This window comes from Sphaeramia orbicularis, chromosome 11 (assembly GCF_902148855.1).
Source record: "Sphaeramia orbicularis chromosome 11, fSphaOr1.1, whole genome shotgun sequence".
NCBI lineage: Eukaryota > Metazoa > Chordata > Actinopteri > Kurtiformes > Apogonidae > Sphaeramia > Sphaeramia orbicularis.
Window position 1 is genome coordinate 16,612,595 of NC_043967.1, and position 24,712 is coordinate 16,637,306.

The 24,712-nt window shown below is 36.7% G+C and overlaps 1 protein-coding gene across 7 annotated transcripts in view; it reads left to right on the plus strand.

The window, feature by feature from the left end:
* epb41a (erythrocyte membrane protein band 4.1a) overlaps positions 1–24,712 on the plus strand; it is a 101,931-nt gene that overhangs the window by 55,300 nt on the left and 21,919 nt on the right. For 2 of the 7 annotated variants that reach the window (XM_030146977.1, XM_030146979.1), the window contains exons 12-15: positions 697–771; positions 3,212–3,259; positions 7,462–7,524; positions 11,231–11,401. In XM_030146977.1, the coding sequence (XP_030002837.1) occupies positions 697–771; positions 3,212–3,259; positions 7,462–7,524; positions 11,231–11,401 (357 nt within the window). Of the gene's footprint in view, positions 1–696; positions 772–3,211; positions 3,260–7,461; positions 7,525–7,637; positions 7,686–11,230; positions 11,402–24,712 lie in introns of all 7 variants that reach the window. The other 5 variants (XM_030146978.1, XM_030146980.1, XM_030146981.1 and 2 more) reach the window with 5 other exon arrangements.

The following is a 24,712-nucleotide window of genomic DNA, read 5'->3' on the forward strand; positions in this document are numbered from 1 at the left end:
TATCTCATCACACTTAAAATAAGACATAATCGCCTAAAGAGTAACTTTTCAGTGATATATAAGAACTTATTTTTAGACAATAGGTCTTGAAAGTCTTATTTAAGGAAACCTTACCAAGATAATTTTCACTTGTTCCATTTCCAGATTTTTTTTTTTTTTTGCTTAATTCAAGCGAAAAAAACTGCCGATGGAACAAGTGAAAATTACCTTGGTAAGATTTCTTGAAATAAGATTTTCAAGATCTATTGTCTAAAAATAAGTTCTTATATATCACTGAAAATTACTCTTTAGGTGATTATGTCTTATTTGAAGTGTGATGAGATATTTTGACTAGAAATGAGAAAAATCCACTTGGTAAGATTTTGATTTTTGCGGTGTAGTATTTACAGTTTATATAGACCACAGGGAAATGTTTTAAAATACATAATTCCATTTAAAAAAAAGCAAAATATCACTCCTTTAAAATGAACTTTTTTACTACACATAACAGGTACAATCTCAACCAAAAAAGTAGGCACGCAAGTATAAACATACATAAGGTCAAGGTCTTGGGGAAACAATTGCAGGTTTGAAAAAGTCTGGAATTTTTATGTGGATAAAGAGCAAGCACCCTGTATTGGACATGTTAGTGGAGGATGTTGTTGGCGGTTGTTCTGTGAGTGGATCCTGATGTGTGAGCTGTGTCTGTGCCATCAGACAGTGGCCAGGAGAGAGCGGAGGCATTCCCCCTCCGTCACTGCCGCCAACGGAGAAAGAGAGAGAAAGAGCCAGGTTTGTTTGCTTGACATGAGTCTTGCTGCATGATCACACTGAAGCAGTGTTGATGTGTGGAAAGATGTGGAGGATGAAATACTTCAACCATGTGTACTTGAATACACATGATGCAATATGAAAAAACCTACAGGTAGCAGTACAGGAATAAGTACATATGGCAGAATGGAGGCAGAAAACAGCATGCACCGATTCTCTGAATACACACTGTTGTCCTTAATGTTTGAACCAAATATTTTTACCTCTGCTCATGACATGATTTTGACAATGTGTTTATTCTTGATAGATAAAGTGTAACTGGGACTCAAAGGTCAAAGGTGATTACTGATGTGTGTAAAGAATGAGCAACAGTGTGTATGGAGACGTGTACTATGTTTTAACTGTGTACAAACTGTGATAAATGCATGAAGAAAACAACAAAAGTGGATGTCTGACACATACTGCAAATTTTGATAAATGTTAAAAGTACTGGCTTTGCTCACGTTACAACCAAAGGAAAAAAAAACAATACTCTTCTTAGTTTCAATCAGACTTACAGTCGTGGAAAAAAATTATTACACCACCCTTGTTTTCTTCAGTTTCTTGTTCATTTTAATGCCTGGTACAACTAAAGGTACATTTGTTTGGACAAATATAATGATAACAACAAAAATAGCTCATAGTAGTTTAATTTCAGAGCTGATATCTAGCCATTTTTCATGTTTTTTTGATAATAACCAAAATCACTTCAGTTCTTACATCAATATCTATGGCACTGTACTGACAAAAACAGTGCTTTTAGACATTCCATGATTTTTTTTCTGTCTGTTTTAGTCACATGATACACACAGGAGTTAGTACTTGATTGCATAACCATTGTTTTTGATGACTTTTGATGGTCTAATAATTTTTTCCGTGACTGCATTTTATCAAGTAAAAAGATGCAAGATAAACTTTTGCCTTTTTTTCTTAATTTGTGGTCAACTCCACACTTCTGTCATGTTTTCCTTAAATAATGTCCATTTTACGCATCTACTTTTGGCAATTTTATAAACAGTCATGTTGAATTCACTGCTACTGTTGTTGATATTTTACTGTTACACATGTTTTGAATATGACCTCATGATAAATAATATATACATTTATTGTAGGGATTATCCTGAAGTCAGAGGTGGGAAGTAACAAAGTATAAGTACTTCGTTATTGTACTTATGTAGAATTTTTAGGTATTTGTACTTTACTTGAGTATTTATTTTTCTGACAACTTTTTATTTTTACTCCCTACATTTTTGCATAAATATCTGTACTTTATACTCCTTACATTCTCAGAATAGGCTTGTTACGTTTTCAAACTAAACGGATGTGACAGTACGTAAAATATGTCACTTTAGAAGGAAAATCAGTGTGGAGGAGAGAAGGACCACAGGCTGTGACCAGGGTCAGTACCAGAGTCCTGCACGAGCTCACTTCTTATTATTTAATTCTAATAATTTTTTTTTTACCCGTCCTCGCATGTTTTTGCAAATTACCCATCAGGGACCCGACCCGGTGCAGGACTCTGATCCGTACCATTCACTGTAGGATTAGAAAATGGAAACTTTTATGATTTTGTCTGGTTAAATGAGTATTGTTTCATTCATGGCAAAAAAAAAAATGCAGTTTTACTTTTTACTTTTGTACTTTATTACAATTGAGAAGTTGTACTTTTTTTTTACTTTTACTTTAGTAAAGGAGTTGAATCAGTATTTCGACTTTTATGTGAGTATTTTTTCACACAAGTAGCTGTACTTCTACTTAAGTACAGAATGTAAGTACTTTTCCCACCTCTGCCTGAAGTTGATCTATGTAGAAATAAATGTTTGTGAAGGAAATCAAAGACGCTAGATACAGTCAGTGTGGCTTTCACATTGATTAGATTAGATTAGATTAGATTAGATTAGATTAGATTAGATTAGATTAGAGTTGATCAAATTTGACCCATTCAGTATAGTACAATCTTATGCACAAAAAAACTCCCATTTTCTGAAATGATTTTGATTATTTATATAGAATTCAACTTTGCAAAATTTCCAGTTACAGTTTTATCACCTACAGATTTCTCACTTTTCAAATCTTCTGGCCCTTTTTCTTGGTGATAAAAGGAAGATTGGAAAAACTGGAATCAACTGTTAACAAAAAACACAGTGTAGAGCTAATCATCATTTTCTAATCAAATGAAGTATTATGTAAGACAGTGAAACGAATCAACAGTGTGGTGAGAATCACACTTATGGAGTTAGTGATATGAAAAATGTGCCATCCTTCCCACCTCTTATGAGCCGTGATCACTATTTAAGTACTGGACTTTATTCGAGAATGTACATTATGGTTTAAAGTTGAGGCCGTGTAACTGCTTATGAAGGTGTGATGTTGCTGATAAAATCCTACAATAACTGTGTGTTTCCTCTGGTTTGGGGAGCAGCACTCCCCTCAGGACAAAACAAAGACGGAGATGGTGCGAGTGAGGAAGGTTAGCATGGTCTTCATCAGTGTTCTGCTGACTCACCATCCTCATCCCTGCATCACTTTTACATCAGTTCCTCAATTTCCTTTTCTATCTTTTTATTCCCCAGTCGCTTGCTGGATGCTTTTGATGGGATTGTTTTATCATCTTTGGCTCCGTGTGTTTCTTGTACATTCAGTACAAACTGCTGCAGTCGGATTAAGTTTCTGTTGTGCAAGTTATTATTTGGACTCGTTCATTCACTGCAGCTGCTTGATGAGTGTGTATAACATTTGGTTTCTCTTTCTCCAGATGTAAACAGGCTGGTATTTTAATTTCCAAAATAATATACAGACAGCTTTCTTACAGAAGCTATTGTCCTAGGAATGTACTTTATATATTGTATTATTGGCAATCTGTTGAATTGAACAAAAATACTATTGTATGTTTCTCTAAATTTGATCAAGTCACAGTGATTTACGTTCTGATCATATACTATATTTTTTATATATCAGTAGTTTATCCCTATTTATCTTAATATTATTAGTATCTTAATTTATTTGTGGCTTAGTTGTAACAATTAATTAACAAAGCAACATTTTCATCAGTCATACTAACAGAAGATTTTGTGAATTTGCTGATAATTTTCCTGCAGGAGTTGATGCTGTCTAGATTATAGTATTTTCTTTAAGTTTCCTTGAGTTTTACATCCTGTATGATGATTAAATATATATAATTTCAAATAGTAGTGGACTGCAGGTCAACTGACAGTGTAATGTTAGAGACCCAATTTTAGAAAGATAGTTTGTAGCTGGAAAAAAAGGATAATTAATTCAAAAAAATGAATAATCTTTGGCTTTACTTCAAATTTGATAATTGTAGAAATAAGCATCTAAGTCAAAATAGCACATACATACATAAATAAATTAATATAATACAAATGAAATAATAAAAGAAACACAAGGACTGTTACAGATAATGGTAACTATAGAACCATATTTTAGGTATTGACCCATCTCACATCACACATTCCTTATGTAAATGAATAAATCTGGATTACTGAATGTCAAACTCAAAATCAAATCAATAACGCAATGGATGAGTGTCAAAAGAATGGTAAAAATCTTGCTCATTTTTTTAAGCTGTTTGTTTATTTATTTGTTTGTTTGTTTGTTTCGAATATTACATTAAAACCAAACAACAAAATTTATATAAAAAGAAATTCAAGCATTTGAAAAGGATCAGGATGAAGTTTAATTTTTAATCTCCCGCCCCCGTACCCCATCCTTCTAACTACCCTAATTTCCTGTGTGAAATCCCAAAAGTAACTGAAAAATCCTACACATAACAGACTAAATTCTGTCTATGCACAAAACACAAAATTGCTATACGTATCAGGGATAGAAGATAGCTGTGACTTCAAAATGAGTATTTCCACTACGTAGCCTCGTATCTGTTACAGTATTCATCACCGATAATAATAATGGTGCTTTATAAACTGAACTAATACCTGTAAATGTATGCAAAAATGGAAAAATGTGGAACAGTTTAGAAAAACAAAACAAAACAAAAGACACCCAAAATATTTCAATAACAGCCAAAGACAACTAGCTGGAGCGTTTCCCCATTAGGTCTGGGTGGATGTTTAGTTAGTTTGGATGCTAACTTTGACGGTTTTTGGTTGGAAAACTGTGACCCACTGTACTTTCTGGTTTTATTATTTTTTTATTTTATTGGTTATTATTGATGCTTAGCTGGTGATATAAACAACCATATGCTAAATGTCTGTAAAGTGGTTATTTATGTCACCTGTTTGTATTAATCAGGCTCTACAAGACCATGCAAACACACAGCTTACAGTCAGTTGACCACAGGCCTGGGTTGACTGCTTCTAACAGGGTTCCTACACAAGTACAGTAAGCATGGGATTTGATTTTATAAATTTACAGGGCTGGAAAAGTATGGAAAATGGAAACAAATGTATGGAAAAATATTCATGTTTCCAAGACTGTTAATACTGTTCTATTTTCTAAAACATAAAATTATGAATATCTAAAAAAAAAGAAATGGATCAATCTGTTTGGTTTTTTTTTGTTGGTTTTTTTTGTTTTGTTTGTTTAAGGTGCAGCTAAAATGCTAGTGTGAAGGCACATACAGTAGGCTACACATCCCAGAAAACATTTGGGCAGATTGACAAGTTGAATTCTCATTTCTAGTCAAAATGTCTCATCACACTTAAAATAAGACATAATCACCTAAAGAGTAAATTTTTAGTGAGATACAAGAACTTAATTTTAGACAATAGATCTTGAAAATCTTATTTCAAGAAATTTTACCAAGATAACTTACACTTTTTCCATTGGCAGATTTTTTTGCTGAATTGAATATTTCTTTTGCTTAATTCAAGCAAGGATTTCTTGAAATAAGATTTTCAAGATCTGTTGCCCAGCCTTCTGCTCTTATCCTCTTCTAACCTATTTTAAGCCCCGCCCAGGTGTTGTCAAGTTTCACTGCTGCTTTGACGGACAGGTGATGTCCACACACTGTTCATGAGCGAGCTATTCAACATGCCTTGTATGATCGTTGGCAGAACTCATAATGGGCAGGTGGAAATTCTCTGACAACTGGCTCATAAATCCCAAATATCCTCCTGAGACCCAGCAGTGCATTTTTGTACTCTATAGTGGACAAGAGTTTCACAGCTTTACTTAAAATAAATAAATAAATTTAAATCGAAATGGGAATCTGAATTGAATATTACTCTGTCTGAAAGTGAGTGGCATTCTATGTGCAAAACACAGCTAACATCCACCAGCTCTAAAGGTTGGCGAGAATTTGGTTGGAAAAATCTCATTCGCTTCTTTATTACACCAAATATTAAAAGCAAACAACTGGGAAAACAGCAGCAATGCTGGAGAGGATGTGGACACATAAATGCCAACCACTCGCATATCTTTTGGACATGTGTAAAAACGCAAATGTTTTGGAACCATGTTGTTCAGACAATGGAGAATATTTTAAATTATAAAATTCCAATGGACCCCCAGACTATCTACCTTGGTCTAATACCTGATGACATAATTAAAAGAGAAGACACTTATTTAAAATTTTAATTCTTGCCTGCAAAAAGGTAGTCACAAGGAACTGGTTAAAAATTGACCCTCTTCAACCACAACAATGGCTGGACATTATAGAGGAAATATATTCCATGGAAAAATTAACATTTCAACTGAGGATTAAGATAGGAACTTTTAAGCAAAGATGGGAGAAATGGATCATATTCAAGGACAGAAATTCTTGATATCAGATTGAGTATGGAAAAGCAGTCAAATGTATAAGGAACAACATCCCCCTTGTTGTATTGTGTGTTTCCCCCTTTGTTTTTGTTTTTTTTAATTAATTAATTAATTTTTTATTTAGTGTTGTTACTGCACTGTAAAAGTGATTTAAAACATTAAAATAAAGAGTATAAATAAATAAATAAATAAATAAAAATGTCCACTGAAAAGTACATTATATTAAAAAATGTATTTGAAAAAACGGTTGAATCATGCTGTTTTCAATTAAGGCAATTATTTAATGTAAAATGGTGAAAATGTTTACTTACTGGCTCTCAGGGGGATATAAATACTGGTTGGCTGGTTGGAATTTTTTTTTTACCAATGCATCTGGAAATTAGGGTCTGGAAAAAGTATGGAATTTTGAAATTTCAAATGTGTAGGAACCCTGTTGTAAGTGATTGCATCTTTGAGCAGAGCAATGTAGATGTTGCTCAATGGTTTCAGCGCCACGTCAGTCCTCCATGCTTACTGCAGAATCCGGCGGATAAGCAGACCCACTCTGCTCTTCCTCCTGTTCAGTCCACTGCACTGCAGCACCAGCACCAGGCTTAGCTCGGCATGTGCCTTTCCTGCACTTCCATTCACACACTGACTGCGTATCTGCTTTTCATGCACATGGCTGGTGTGTATATGTGTGTGTATGTGTGAGTGAGGGTAACTGCAGATGCATCTGTTGCCTGTTACTCACTGAACTGGGCACATTGGATATTGCAACCACGTTCTGTGTTCCTGCAACCCCCCACAAGCTCTTTAATTTACTGTGATTTATTCCATCGCCATGGTCAGTGACACTCATTGGATTCCACTGCAAATCAGATATTAAGATGTTGGGATGAAATAATGCATTAATTCCAATCCGCTGTTCCCCTTTTTCCTCATTTCCCACAGAAAAGAGCTAAGAAACTTGAGGGTGAAACTATTTATATCAGACATAGCAATTTAATGTTGGAGGTTTGTATCTTCAGTCTTCAGATATCTGTTTGCTGTCATGTTTCTCTGCCTGCATGGACGTTCATTTTCTCTTCACTTTGACATGTTTTTCTTCATTTCTTGCTTGTTTGTAGCTTAACCCTAAAGGCTTGGCATGCACTATTTTCCTGTCTGACTCACATGCAAGTAGCTTCATTTTTCTTTTGATATAGTTTTTGTCTGTTTTTCTTTTCATTTCATTAAACGTTATATGACTAGGAGTAGATTTTTGTTCATAATGGTAAAAGTTTAAACTGACTCTGCAGCTTCTGGACCGGAAACAAACACAGACACAAGCTCTGACATAATTGGCTCAGCTCCTAAATGTGTCTAAGCCAGAGTTTCAGTAAAAAAAAAAACACCGAAAGAAATGCATTTGCTGGCTGACTGACAGAGAACCATTAGATAGCTAATTGGCTACTGGATTTTAACACACCGAGCATCTGTCAGGTTAAATGCTGAATGGTGATGTTCATCTTCTTTAACACAGCATTTTTTCTCAGTAGTTTTAATTCATACGGCAATATGTACAAAACATCCAGACATACTGTAGCTATTGTCACACAGACTGCAGTGTTAATGCTGGTCTGACAAACTCCAAACAATATGAGGGCTGTTCAATAAGTTCATGGCCTCACCCAGAAATACTGGTTGTTATAATACAGGATGTTACATTCTTTCGTGATGGGATAGTGATGCTTGAACATCGATGGACTAAGTGCATTGCTGTAAATGGAGATTATGTTGAAAAATAAAATATAAATTATCAGTCTGTGTTATTCTGTTGTGGGTGAGGCCATGAACTTATTGAATGGCCCTCGTAAACCATCTCTACAGAGCAGGTTGAAGCCACCTGAGACTTTATCAGCTGTGTTGTCGTCATCTAAAACATCTTTAGATGACGCCTCAGAGCAAAAAACGTCTCATTTCCCCTCAGATCAGATATTTTCCTTCTACCTTTACATCTTTATTGGAAGGAGCTGAGATGTCTGGAAAAGATGCAAGTGAGGAATACAATAAAGCGAACCCCCATGTACTACAGTCCTGTTTGGTTGTCAGTTTTGGCATTTCTAAAAAAAAAAACAACTAAAAACTGCCAGAGAATGTATTTTTGAATTAAATTAAACCCTGACCCTATGACGACAATCACATCTCTGAATAGAATGTCTTGAATCATGATTGTGACTCAGTTTTATGTTCCTGGAGAGCAGCTACAAAGTTGTTTCAGTATCCAGACGGCTATTTTGTCATAATGTCTGCAGAGCAAATTAGAGAGAATAATGCACCAGTCTGTCAGTGAGTGACGTCACCGACAGACTGCTGCTCCGGTTTCATTGTCTCACCACCTTCTGCTCATCTCGTACCTACTGATGAACCACATTCTCTTTTCCTGATTCATGATCAATAACGTCACATAACACATGGACTTCACTCCCTCACTGTGCTGTGTTTACTGTCTGTGTGTGAATCTGAACTTCTACTGACCTGGTTAAATCCCATTGCTGTATGACACTCTCTTGTCATGTTTATATGATCTCAGTAAAGAGGGATGACATGAGGTTACATCAGCTTGGAAACACTCATATTGGCGAGTTATTTTTCAAAGCTGCAACGTCAATATTGGTAATATTCCTGCCAAATCACCATGCGGCTATAAGAGCAGTGACAGACCCATAGAGAATTGTTGTTACTCCTTTTAGCTCATAGTTTTTCTTTTATAGCACATCTTCACCTCATGTCATTCCCTCTCAGTGTGTGTCCTCTGTGTTTTTTAAAGCCTCTGGAAATTTGGCATGAAATAGGAAATATAATGTAGAAGTCCATTGTCTCACTAAACTACAAAAATACACACCTGTTACTGTTGTTTCCCAAACTGTGCCGTACTCCACAATGCACTGACTGACATATCATTAGCTTGTAATTTTTTAGCTACACCAACACTAGGGCTGAATGTGTTGGCAAAATCCCAAAGTTAGAAAAACGTTAATATACCATAAAAATATGCAAATAAGTCTATGATGTCAGTGCAGAAGTATTTTTAAGTGTAGCCTAATACAACCAATGGCCACAAGGCGCTGGTTTCAGAAAGGCTCCTCTTGACTTAAAGTGAGTGAGTTTCTGAAAATACTTGTTTTTGCGAGTCATTTTGGTTTCATTTGTTATATTTTGACACTCAAAAAAGTTTACTTGTGTTCCATCAATGCCCTATTGATAAGATTTTCCTGTTGTTATGGCCCACCATGATGCTTTGTTTAATTTGCTTCGTCTTTTATTCCTGATACAGTATTTTATTTTTTATTCGACTGTCTTCTCTATGTAGCACTTCGAGATTCTACTGAATGAAAAATTCTTTATAGATGCAATTTTTAAATTATTATTATTATTATTATTATTATTATTATTATTATTATTATTATTATTATTATTATTATTATTATTATTATTTTATAGCTTTGTTCTCTGCCATATTGAGTTTTTTTTTTTTTTTGACAGGTGGGTTAGATTTGCTCACCCGTCGAGTCTCATTTCTTCTGTTTATTGAAAAGCTTGAATATAACTGTGGACAGTAAATTACTTTTACTAGACCATCAAATGAATAGGTTACACAAATGTTACATTAAAGTAACTTCTATTGTAACAGTAGTTAGCTTTAGCATTAGCTCACCTATCACCCATCACACTGAATGTTGTCATTTCTTTGTCTAAAAAGCTAAGATGACAAAACAAAAATGCAACCCCGGACTTTAAAACAGTAATTTAAAGACCAAAGGGAGATTTATGGTTACGTGTAATGTATCACTTAAGTCTTTAAAACCTGACGTGTCATTGCTGACACACCCTGCACTGTATGCAGTTTGGATGGCTGTAACTCTTTCACTGTTTGTGCAATTATGAAAAATTCCAACGGCTTCTGAAACTTGAAATGTTGCACTTTATAGGATTTATTGGGTCATTACTGTAATTTCACTTATGCCTGTACTAGAAGCTGGAGAAGAAGCCAATTTAGCAGAATTACAACATGCAGTAAATTTTAAATGATTGCTAGATTTTGAAAGATCTGGGGAAAAAAATGGGCAAATGAACGTACTCATAGCATATTTTCTAACCTTTTAGTTTGTCAAAATAAAAAAAAAGTCCAGGTTGACCATTTTAGGCTTGGGGTTTAAAGGGTTAACTGTATATAATGTTGGCACCTTCCTCTATAAATCTCTGTTTTTGTAGACAGAAGATGAATATCTAGTCAGTTAGCACCTAGTATCTAAGCTTAAATTAAATTAAATTGTAAAATGTAAAATTTAATTTTATGATTACTTCACAAAATTAATTATGCAACGTCTCAAACCTTATATCTTAGAGTTCACGAAACATTCCAGATTGGAATCAATTTCCACGTCAGAGGGACATTGTGTATTAAGGTTTCCAGAGGCTTTAAAAGGTCGAGGATTCAACCTACTCCTACTTTGGAACATGTAGCAGAAGCAAATACAGGAGTGTGCTTTTGGAAAAGCATCACATTTTTCCATATGCAGATGGAAATATCATGTTACCTCCCAAGTAAGAAATCGTTTGCGTATGGAAAAATGTTATGTTGTTCTGAAAACCTGTCTTTCCAAATGTAATTATTCACTGTCTTTCCTTATATTTTCACTTTCCTGTCCATAATCTAACTAAGGTGTTTCTTTTAAAGGACCTGGACAAGACCCAGACTGAGATCATGCGTCATCATACTAGCATCAGTGAGCTGAAGAGGAGTTTCATGGAGTCGGTACCGGAGCCTCGGCCTAGCGAGTGGGACAAGCGTCTTTCCACAAACTCGCCTTTCCGCACAGCGAGTATCAACGGGCAGTTACAACCAGCGGTGAGTTCAGCAGCATGGGTACAAAACACGCTGCAGCGGTATATGGTTGTTTTTGAGATGACATAAGATCTTTCACACTGTCACTTCATACATGGTATTCAGTCTAAAAATAGCAAGATGTGAAAAGGTATATTTTTCACATAATGCAGCTGTGCTGGCAGCTTTTCCTGTCCCATTGTTTGTGCTAAGCTAGACTAAACACACCTTGGCTGCACAGATATATAACTCACCCTCCTCATGTGTCAGATGTCAAACAAAACCCCGCATTCACTTTTTCAATAGTGTAAAATGACACTGAACCACAGTCTCTTGTCTGAGTAATCAATAAAGAGCTGTCCACACCAAGAACAATAACTGTAAATATAAAGATTAAAATCATCCACAGTACAACTGACAACCAATCTAAACAGACCGTCTTCACAGCAGACACAGTTTGGCTTGTTAAATAAGCAAAGCACAGGTGTGAAAAACATTAACAATGGTTCTGTTCCATTCAGTGAGACCGTTCCAGTGAACCAGTGCTGGGGCATCAATAAGGGGGGGTAAACATGACAAATTCATGGGGCCCAGTATTTTTGGGGGCCCATAGAGCAGTGGAGGGGGCCCAATGGACATAGATATTTATTTATTTAGTTATTTAGTTAGTCAGTCAGAACATGCAAAGAAACAAAATAAAACAAAATGAAACAAATTAAGACAAAAACAAAATAACATTTAAATGAACACAATCTGTTTTAGAGTACATGCAACTCTGAATTTTGCATGTTCGAAAAGGAGTAGGAAGAAGTATAAATTTATTTAATCCTACCCCTCAAGTGCTTTTACACCTTTATCACTAACTTAATACAACAATCAAACAATGCATTTTTCCTAATTTTAGCATTCAACCACAACAAATACATAATGCAGTAACTGAATTACACACAACAATATGATCATGGCAGTACAGTCATATAATCAGACTCAACAATTCAAAAATTTTCTTCAATAATTACAACATATTTATCAATACAACATTATCCCTAAACAAAGAGCCCTTATTGTCATATTTAAATACTGTACTTCTCAAGAATCAATTCTTTATATCTTTTTTTTTTTTAAACTGAATTATATTTGATATTTGTTGTAATATTTACAGATATAAGTTGTGAAAATTTCGTGTAAGATCCACTGTATAAGAGAGGTGTAGAAGTCGGGAGGCGAACATTGAAAGTTAAGTTACAGTTAAGTTTCGTTTCATGGTATCATAAGTGACGTTAAATTATGGACCACACCCCCAGGTACCCCCCCCCCCCAACCCCCCCCCCCCCAGTCTGATAGATTGAGAAGACAGTCAATTTCTGTGGGGTCCACTATGATTATGCTTTCATGGGGCCCATAATTGGTAGCAGTGCCCCCGAATCAATGCATTTTCTGCTTTAACACTCCAAAATATCTGTTGTGAAAAAAGTCTATACATCCAAATTTACACAGCTTCACAATACATCCCATTATCTCTGCATGCCAGCTGGTTTAGCTTTTATTTAGCTAATAAGCTTATAAGAATTAGAATAAAAACAATAGCATAAATGTGTTGAAAAGTAGCTGTAGCAGTGTGTCTTTCAGCAACACATAAGAGAGGTGCTGTTTATTTTAATATTTATACTGTTGTTGTTCATTTTGCACGTTCTTGTATGGAACAAATCTGCCTCCATAGATTCTAAGATCACCCACATCCACACAGGTGGACCACATGGCATGTACACAGTGTTTCTGTTGATTCCTGTGGATACTTACATTGTCATCAGAATGCTTCTTGCTTTTGGTGTGGACTGCCCTTAAGGAGCTGGAGTCAGGATGTGGTTAAAACTGGAAGGTTGAGGAAGAACAGCTATCCTGGCTCTATGTAAAGTTCGAAAAATAACCTACCACTACCTGCAAAGCCTGAAGAATTTATGCAGACAAACACATGAAACAAACACAGATGAGACGATGACAATTTTAGCTTTTTTTATACAAAATCTTTGGTTCATGTTTAGACTGTTAAAACCTTAAAAGCCAAAGTTAATCACTAAGCTACTGAGGTGTTGGCAGGAGTATTTTCCTACTATGACAGAGCCAGACTCGCTGTTTGTTGAAGAATATCTTGTATATATACATCACACACAGCCCCTTTCAAGTCTGGGCCACAACACTTCAGATCATTTACGTGATGATGGACATTTGTGCAGATATGACCACACACTTGGACCCATACACTCTACAAACACATGTTCCCACCATGGTTTCCAACCTGAGGTCCTGGCCCCCCTCATAGGCCTATTTATTTCTACACATTTCTATCCGATACATAAAATTAAAATGTACTAATTGAACAAACTATAATTTTCTTCACTCTGTAGTTAGTCTCTGATGTGTTCATAATAATAACCAAGGATGAGCAGGTTGAGTAAATGAAATGAACTCTAAATTAAGTCAATTTTAAGTGAAATATGGATGATAAATGTCTGAAATATGTATGGGAGTTGCACGGATGAAAAGGTTGGGAACCGTTGCTTTAAATGCAGTCTAGCATGCATCCAGGAGACAATACGTACACATTTCCGTACATATACACATCGTTCCTTGACTGTTGTTTATGACGGATATGGCAGACGTCCACATTTTACTGCATCATTTGAACTGCACACTGATTTTCCACTTGGTGGTGCTGTTGGCTTTTTCCATGTCATTTCATTGCTTCAGCATGACTGTATCTGCAGTCACAGAGGGACGTGACACATTAGGTATTTCTGTTATATTTGCTAAAGTGAAGGTGGTGTGTATGTGTGTGTGTGTGTGTGTGTGTGTGTGTATGTGCAGGGGAGGATGTCCACAGCTGCTGCATACAGAGTAGTTGGTGGCTTGTCTGAGGTAAAGGTACTCTAATCTGGTACTTTGTGGCACAGGCTGCAGCAGGTCAACACTGTCCAGCATTTCTTTATGAGCAGTATAAAGAATGGCACCTGGAGGCTCTGGCCATGGCCCACTGGCAGGAATCGGTTCTCCGACTTACATGAACTGCGCTCGGCTGCAATGTTAAAGGTTTCGTGTGCTTCATACTAACTGGTTTGTAAACACCCCGAGTTCTGACGTCTGTGGAAAGATGTGAAGGAGGGGGTTTCAGGAAATGGATTCGACTATCCAACAAGCATTTCGTTTGAAGCATACCGACGCCTTTATAGGTGCCCTGTCCTAGAGTCCATCCACTTTAACCCTAACCTCACCCCTTACCACTGGCTTCGCTCTATGAATGGCCTCTGCAAGCTTCGTCATCCTGCTTTAATCTGCCAATGAGTCGCATGGCCGAGTTTATCCTGATACACGCATGACTCTTCTGCCTGATATTAGCAGTGAAAGAGAGAAAAAAAAAAACAGGATAACAAACTAAACCAATGATAAATAGCCAGAAAACTGACCCCCTCCTCTTCATCTGTTTTACCCTCCAATCCTCATAATCCTCATCCCTGTATTTATCCCTCATTGGACGTCTTTATGTGTTTTTCTGTGTCTCTGTCTTGTGCTGTGCTTCTGTCCTCATCATTTCCTCTTCACCTTTAAAGTCCAGCCCTGTTTTCCCCCTCAAATCTCCACCAACTCCCTCTTCTTCTCCACGTCCTCCACCATCCTTTCCTTCGCTACCAGACAATGACACTGAAGGTCAGAGAGGATCTCGTTCCTCCTGGCCACCGGAGTGTCCTTCTTCCTCTCAGCCCTCCTCCATCCATGACTTGAAGACACAATTTCTCTCCCAGACATAGTCCTGCACAATAATCACATCTACTTTTTATACTCAAGATTCCAGCCATAACAGCACTTTTCTGCTGAAAGCCTGAGGCACAATTCTGGTAATTTCACATTATTGCTGAATGCTAGGAATTATGATAACACATAAGATGAAAAAATAGAAAAAAAAAATCTTCATTGCATCACCATCCACAGGTTAAAAAAATACCCAGATTCTTCCTGAGCTGTGAGATTTTTGCAGACTAAAACACAGATCTTGCCTCGTGTGCAGTATAACATCCTGAAAAATTAGTTCATAAATTTTGCTCGGAAAGTCAAGATAATTGGCAAAGTAAACCAGTGCAAATGTCATTATGCTTTATCTACCCTTCGATAGGCATTTTTTCCCCCAGTGTTTCTTCCTTCCTCTTGGCACTGCCGAAATGGTTTGCACTAGTTAGTATTTTAGCTGCCAAAGGATGCCTTTGCCAGTTCTCACCGTGAAACAGACTATTAATCAGTTCACTCCTCCTCATCCTCCTCTGCTCGGTCAGAGATGCAGCCCGACCACCCCACTGTCCTTCCCCACGAAGAACTACAGCATCCATCAGCAGCTGTGTGTCAGCATCTCCTCTTGGTTTAATGATTAAACAACAGTTAATAAGCTGTAATTTAGGTCAGCATCAAGTAGTAATGGGCTAAACAGCAGGTACTTAGCTTGCAGTCAAAGCCATTTAATGGTCAAAAGACAAGATAAAGATGTGAGTAGAGGTGTCAGAAAAGGCTCATGTTGTTACAAGACTGTACTACTTGCAAAACAGATTATATGTCTTTAAAACAAGTCTATTACACTGTTTCATAACCAAAACCAACAGATTAAAAAAAATGAGGCTTTAGGCTACGTTCAGACAGCAGGTCTTAATGCACAATTCACATTTTTTTGATGAAATCCGATTTTTTTTGTGTGCTCGTTCATATTACACATTAAATGCGACTTCTATCAGTTTTGAGTATGAACTGAATGCGACCCTGAAGTGACCCGCATGTGCAAAAGAGGTCCTGATGTAATATGTGACCACACAGGTACGCACTGTGTTTACGGAAGTATGTATGTTTTTCCCACCGCTTCTCTGCCTGGGACGCAAAATTGTGATGTTTGTCGCATTTCAATGACGTAAAGTTCGGATAAATGCGACCTGGCCATTCAGACTGAAGTCGCATTGCAAAATATTGGATACATATCAGCTTTAGGACCACATATGAAAGTGGCCTGGGACAGATTTGAAAAAATTGGATTTGTGCTGTTCAGACTGTCTTTAATAGATCGGATAAAGGTCAAATATGAGCAAAAAAGTCAGATTTGGGCCACATTGACCTGCAGTCTGAACGTAGCCTTAACAGGCAGGATGTCCCACTACTTTTGACCAGTAGTTTTAACATATTTCTTCCAATATTAACCCGCACACACTAACAGTCAGCGCCCAAAAGCATCTACTGATCTAAAATATTTAATAACTTTTTAACCTCTAATCCTATCAATACTTTTAAACAATTCAGGTAAAATGCAGTTTCGCAGTTTTTGTGCAGCATCAAATGTGACTCATTTGGATGTTTACAGGCTCCATTGTGAGCATGGAAACACTGTGATTTTCTGCTATGTCGATTGACCAATGAAACAACTCTTGAGTTCAGTTAATGATATATTTTTCTGAAAAACTAATTTTTGTTTCAGTTTTCTCTGTTTTGATATAAAGAAACCTTTGAATTTGTTCTAAACTTTTATACTCGTCTACTCAATGAGTAAAGTGAATGCAAGAAATTACCTGATTTTCACTGAAAAAAAGGAAAACAATAAGGATGATATTATAATAAATGCTGAAAAATCACTTAGGAAACATTAAATATAGAGGGAAAATTCATTTGGTAGTTGCCAAAAAGATAGTTGTGTTTCTTTGAGGGTTAAATGTCATACAACAATCCTCTCAATGTTCATATAACCCCTAGACCCAAATATCCCCAATATCACCAAAATCATTTACTGATATAAAAAGGTGAATCCCTGTTGATCCATTAATCCTCTCAATCCATGTAAATAATTGGTGTAAAAAAAACAGTTTGTCATCTTTTCATGGTCATCAGATATGACCCATTTGGACGTTCAGAGGCTTCGTAGTGAATGTAGAAACAGCGTCATCTTCTACAACATTGATTCACCAGTAAAACCCATGGAGTTGGATCAATGACAGTGGATGGACACACTTTGTTTATGTTCAGTTAATGATAGATTTGACTGAAAAAGTCAGTTTTTCTGAAGTTTTCTCTGTTTTTAGGATAAATAACCCTCAAATGTATTCTTAGCAGGATGATTAAAATACTTGATCAGTAAATTGAATATAGGAAAATACCTGATTTTCACTGAAAAAATGCAAAATGGAGAGGATAATATTATTATAAATGGAGATAAATCACTTAAGAAAAGTTAAAGAAAAAATTATTTCGGAACAGTCACAAAAGTAGCACTGGGTCTTTATGGATTACCCTTATCCAGATAATAAGTAGCGGTCTGTTTTGTTAGGTAACATGGATTCATCTACTGTAAAAAGTGGAATTCATATTCACTGAAGGAAATATCTTTTTTTCTTTTGTTTCACTCTCATCCTGTCTTTTCTATTGTGATTAATAATCATGCATAAAAAGGGTTGTGTTGTGTCCTGTGCCACCGTAAAATCTAAGACTTTTAGATTTTCAGATGAAATGAATAGGCCAGAAGACCCATGAAAAGACAAGTGTATGTAGATTTAATCCCTCAGTAAGCCTGTGATCACTGTGATTGGTCTCCTACAACTGCAGTTCATTGCAGATGAAGCCATCTGTAGCCATTGCGCGTATCCTGCAGTGCCTTGCAGCTGTTGCATACATTATGATTTTTCATTTTGTGCAGAAATAATGTATTATTTTACACCTGATTCTGTCATTGAAATTATATCAAAGTACACTATCCTACCTGTTAGCTGCAAAGAACAGCTCAAAGCTAAAAAAAAACAAAAAAACAAAAAACAAAACAACCCAAAACGCTATTAACAAAAAGCAGAGAAAATCACTGCTGACATGCTGCAGGATCATCTCTTCAGTGGTAAAATGCAACAGGAACACATTGTACACGAATACAACAAATGCTTGGTTTATACGCGGCAGTACAAATCAAAAGCATGACACATTAGCTTTGAATACATGTTTATAGTGGCAGTGGGACGTGCTGTACAAAAATACAGATCAATTCAACTGGAAAAAACAAGTTACAGTTAAACACATTTTATAAATCAGGATTTTTACAGATTATTACAATTTGAGCCTTGTATATTAAAAATGATTGCTTCTTATACTCACATTACTGGTGATAAAATGTAATCAAACAGCCAAGTTTGAATTGAAAATAAAATAAAATTAGCATTAATGAAATTATTACCTAAACTATATAAAGGTCCAAAGTACAGACTGACACTGTAGTTTTAATTCTGATTAACTACATTTAGACCATATTTACCATAACTGTGCAATAGATACAGTCGGCAACGATGTCACAGCCGGGGGCGGGGAAATCTGAGGGGGAAAACAGTCCTTCCCCCTAGTCCGCTATAATGTAAAAATGCAGAATTTCAACTTGTTTTGCTAACGCTAACAAGTTATCATGACATACTTTGAGTCACTATGGCCTTCTGACAAGGTTTGATATATTAAAAAATGAAATACACTAGGGTTGGAGTGTTGTCCATACGTTTCAAAAGATTTGGAAATGATCAGACTCAGTGGTCTGAAGTATCATTTCCAGACATCTTCTACCGCTTAATGGAGTCACCTGGTAAGGGACAATATCACTTTTGCTAAAAATATGATGAATTAACCAACATAATTTCAGTACCTGACATTAAATAGACAAATTAATGTTAATTAATGTTATTGTTGGTCCAATATGATGTGAGGTTCTTTTAGCTTTGCACACAATACAAAATGTACTTCAGAGGGCTATATTTGATTTTTTGCTTGGAATACATTTCAAAGCCAGCACTTATTTTTTACATATACCGTACTCAGTAAAGAACTTTATTCAGTACATTTACTTTTACCAGACTTTTGTACACAAGTATCTGTACTTCTACTTCAGAACTGAATGTGTACTTTTGTACGAAATCTACACAAATCACAAATGTAGTACAAAGTTCACTAACATTTGAACAGTTAATCTAATATTCCTGATACTCCTGCCATAGTCTACGATTGTTTGGAAATGGTTAACATTACATTAAACTGACCTGAAGCACACAGCAACTCTTAGGTTTTATGGGTAATGGCAGAGACCGGTTTGTTTTCCCCCTCAAAACACAGTAATGTCTCATCAGAGAGCGAACTTTAATTGATTGCCATTCCAACATTTATTTCAATATAAAGTAGCTCCTTGTTTTGGATAATCCCTTATGGTCTAAATGAATTTAAAAGTAAAAATGTGGGTCATTTAGTAACACTAACCTGTCAAGTCATCTCTAAAATGTCCCGTCAGAGAGATTTCGAATACTGTGTTTGACCCATAACCAGATGTGACGTTTGTGGGTGTTCCCGTTGTTGCCGACTGTATCTGTAATAAATGTATTTATTTATTAGCAGCAGAGGTTAGAGCAGTATTTAAACCTTAGGTAACCCACACACACACACACACACACACACACACACACACACACACACACACACACACACACACACACACACACACACAACTTAACCTAAGCCCATTTAAAGGTTAATTAAAAGTAGACCTACCTAACCCTTAATGAGGGTCAAAAAGGTAGGGTGAGATACTAGTGTAATTTACTATATTAAGATATCCCATATACACCTTAGACATTTACTTTACAAGCTGTAGGGACCCTTCCCATGCTGGAATCCCCCCACCCTTTACTTTCCCTGCAACCTCACCTTCGTTCATCCCCTCTTCTCTTTATCTTCCAACGTCCTTCTCCTGTCAGTTGACCATATCCCACTTGTCTGTTCATTGTTATCTGTCTCTCTTGGTCTGCTGCTGCTGCTGAGCACAGCGAGGGAGGCGGGCTCTGTTCGGACATAAGGTAAGATCATATAGTTTGTCCCCAGCGCCAGGGGGGCCGCCCCTGCCCAGACACGACGACCTGCTGGAGGAAGATGAAGATGAAGAGGACAGTGATGTTGAATGGGTTGATGATAATGAGGAGGAGGAGGAGGAGGAGGGAGAGGCTCATGGCCACAGCCTAAAGGTGTCCATCAATGTGCCAGAGGATGGGAGGGGCTTGGCCCACCCATGTGAGCTAACCCCAGTCAGGCTCCAGCACACCCGGATGTCCTTCTTTCTGTCGGGGCTCCTGGTGATGGCTCTGACTGTGCTGTGGCTGGCCTTCATTTAAATGAACAAAGAAACACAAAGATTCCTGAACCTTTATTCCTGCAAAGTGTCCTCCGCCTCTATAGACTGATCATTCAAGCGCTGTGTTGCCCCTCTACCTCGAATCTGCTGTGCAAGCGCATTCATTTCTTTTTCTTTCTGCCAAGCACTCGGTTCAGCCTCAAAGATTTGCAAGATTCACAAACGCTTCTTCAGGTAACAAGATTTGCAGGGGTTGCTGGAGATTAAAGCCAACGAAGAGCAGGACAGATCCTAAAACTCTGCTGCTTTGACACCTGAGACCAGCTCCACTGTGTGGATGTTAGTTCTGAAGGGAGCGTTAATGCTTGGATACTCCTTAACCCATAAAGACCCAAACAGCCACCGGCAACCAAAAGCATCTACTGATCTAAAGTGTTTAATACCTGTTGATCCATTAATCCTATCAATACATGTAAATAATCGGTGAAAAATACAGTTTGTCGTTTTTTCATGGTCATCAGATATGACCCATTTGGATGTTCAGAGGCTCCATAGTAAACATGGAAACACTTTCATCTTCTAAAACATTAATTCACCAGTAAAACCCATGGAGTTGGATCAATGACAGTGGATGGAGGCACTTTACATTTTAAAGACATATTTTGATGAAAAAGTCTGTTTTTCTTCAGTTTTCTCTGTTTTTGATATAATAACCCGCAGCTTTTATGAACATCTACATGATCAGTGAATTGAATATAGGCAAAAATATGATTTACACTGAAAACATGCAAAATACAGAAGATAATATTATAATAAATGGTGGTAAATCACTTAAAAAAGGTTAAATAGAGAGAAAAATTCATTAGGAAACTGCCATAAAAGTAGCACTGGGTCTTTATGGGTTAAGGTAGTAGACTAGTTAGCAAGGCCTGCTAACATTAGTGGCTTACGTGGGAGTAAACATGTCCTTGTACAAAGACATTAATGGAGTGAGAAAATTGATTATGTGCATAATGAATTATACCCCAGTGTAAATGAAGCAAGCTTGTTTTTTTATTGCTTGGGGAACAAACTATTGCATTTTTGCATTTTAAGAGAATGAATGTGCTATTTCCTATGCCTATTGCTAGCTCACCAGCTCGCAAAACGCTTTAAACAACCAGATACCAGTTAATTTCAGATGCATTTACACAGTTTTTAGATGAAATATCTATTAAATTGGATCAGAAGTGTTAAGAGTGTATGCGTAGCTTAGCAGAGTACTTTTTGTGATAACTTTGGACCAAGTATCAGCAGACAATCAGGCCAAGTGCAAGTAAAGAATCTGCCCATGAAGATAACAAAATACTCAGGAACGCATAATTTTATACATTTTTCAGTACATCTAGTAGAACAAATATCAATTCTGCCTTCATTAATAATTGAAACCCTACTCCATGAATATTTTAAACAAAACAAGAATATGAAGCTGGCATGATGACACACAAATGGTACGGCAAGATAGATATAGATGAAGAAAACATGAAAGGAAAATGTACTCCTCTATTTCAATCGTTAAAGGAAGCACATCCAGTATTGAGGTGAAGAACAATGGACAGAAAAGACCTTTTACACCTCAGAGGGTTTGGAAAGGGATTTATGAGACAAACAGAAGGATATTTTAAATCCACTAAGAAACAATTGGATACAGGATAGAGAAAATTGATAGGTAGTAAAGTACTCATTTTATGACAAGTAATATTTGATATGAATGCAAAGTACAGTACATCATTTTGGAGTTTTAACCCAGTACTGTCCTGCTCATATCTTTCAAGGCCTTAAACTGAAGCGGTTGCACTTCTTCAAACATGCTATACCTGTTTACATGACATAACCAGTGGTCATCAGAAAATGCTGTCTTTTGTTGTACTGCTATTTAAGGTGTTTTGTTTGGTTTTTGAGCTATAATATGCAACTTTTCCTTCCAACCAAGGACGAGTTTCATTAAATTGGCTGGTGAACTTCGACATGCAAAAGGTCTTTACAACATGATACGTGGTCGAGTCGTTAATCATTCTCTTTGGTATGTTTTTTGTTACACAATACGGATGCTGTAGCTTGTCTTATGGCAATTAGCCACTGCCCAGCTCATGGCTGTGCAGGTCCATATGGTACTCCCACAGTGACGGAGCATGTAAGGTCTGTTATATTTAGACAAGCACTGGACCAGACACACATGGAGCCCTCTTGTTTTTGTTATTGATAGGTGATTATATATCAATCCATCCTCTGTGTGTTGAGATGTTTCATCAGATAGCAGATAGATACTTGATTTACTGTCAGCTCTAGAGGTCACCAACGCCATTATGACTCATACCCTGCGGACTGTGATTATCTGTATCAGTTCCATCAATGTCAATCCGAATAGTCCAATAAAAATGAATTCTGTCAATCTTTGGGTGAAGATAAATAAATGGGACTGATCCCTTGGGGGGGTGGGGGTGGGGTTCTGGATATCTGTACACTGTGGACCAACCAAACTATCAGTTTGAATTGGATTTGTCAAAGTGAGAGCCAGAAAACAAATCTGTATTATCTCAACACTAGTTTAAAATATTACCCGTAAAGCTCCAACTAACTCTCATTACAATAACACCTGTCTTTGCTCTGTTTTCTCTAAACTACCTGCTGTCGGAGCTCTGGTTATTTTGATCTTAAATGACAGAGATTTTGTAGCATTGTTGTTTCGTTGCTGCCAATAGCTACACGTCTTAGCCTAAACATATGTTGCTATATCCTAAATCGAATTCAAAGTGAAAAGTTGCATATTTAGCTATGTGCTGTGTTCAGGCACACCGCCTTCTAAAAACCAGAAAATGGAATATTGATTAGAGAGCATTTGTTGGAGATTTATTGTGGTCCATTGGTTAATGCTGGAAGTATGTTAATGCTGTGAGCATGGTCCACTTAGATCCAACTGAGACTTTCCTTTTCTTCCCCCATTAGATCTGCATATTATGCTGCTGTTTGACTTAAAATAACTAAATTCTATCTATTAAATGGCTTTGTTTTTGCTTGAAATACCACCTTCTCAGTGCTGTATGTGTTGAATTATGCATATTTCACTATATATATATATATATCCAACGTGTGCTTAATTTTCTGTCACTGTAATCATTTAGATGCTTGTATATGTATAGGTGGTAATCAGTCCCTTCATTTTAACATCTACAGTAACAACATATTCTAACTCTGGGAAAGTGTAATGTTTGCCCTTTGAAATATGTGTGGGACTTACATTATAAGAAGCTCAAATGTGTCTTTACTACTTTTACAACAATGCTGATTAACGAAATATATCCATAAAATACTGTGCATGCTTAGTACATGTATTTGATGTATTGATGAGCGTGTGCATGTATGTATGACCTGCTACTGGATCAATTTCCTTGGGTTTTTGGATGACTTACATATGATGATTTTCACTGTGATATTAGAATGACTACAATGGAGGGTTTTTTTCTTTATTAATGGACTTATTCAGACACATACTGTCCATTAGTGTCAAGATTCAACTTTATTGGCATATTGTGAGTTTCTTAGTATTCATTATAACACTCCAGTAGGTGTAAGTTGTGTTATAGGTAATATAATGATAATAAATGCATCAAACTGGGCATGTGTACAGTTGAATATTTTAATACCGTCATTGCAATCTTCTGGCTGTGAAAGTTATTTCTTTTCTTGCATGGCTTTGATGAAGATTGCTTCCTAAATTCCATATACAGGTTGTTCATTATGCTCTTGTTTATTTAAGTGAGGTGAAAGTGAAAGGCAAAAATGCGATCTGCGTTGCTTTTTAATTGGCATTCACACATTTGCCGGCTTTTGCAAAGCACCTGGCCACCTGTCAGCTGCATCAGATATGCTCATCAGCCGTAATGTTAGACCTGGCTTTTGCATGCATAGCGCTCACAGAATTGCATTGAATTGTTGTTGAGTTGACTGTTTCTGTGCAGCAGTGCTGTGGGTTGCACCCTGAATGTGTGTTGCTACTGAGCATGCCCACACTGAGCTGATAGTTCTGTTTAGTTATCCATATCCGGGTTATATTATTGTTCTTTCAATTACCCTTGCTGCTCACTGAGGACTCTGGTCATGGTTCTGTACTGATGCAACACTTTATATTTACTCTTCAT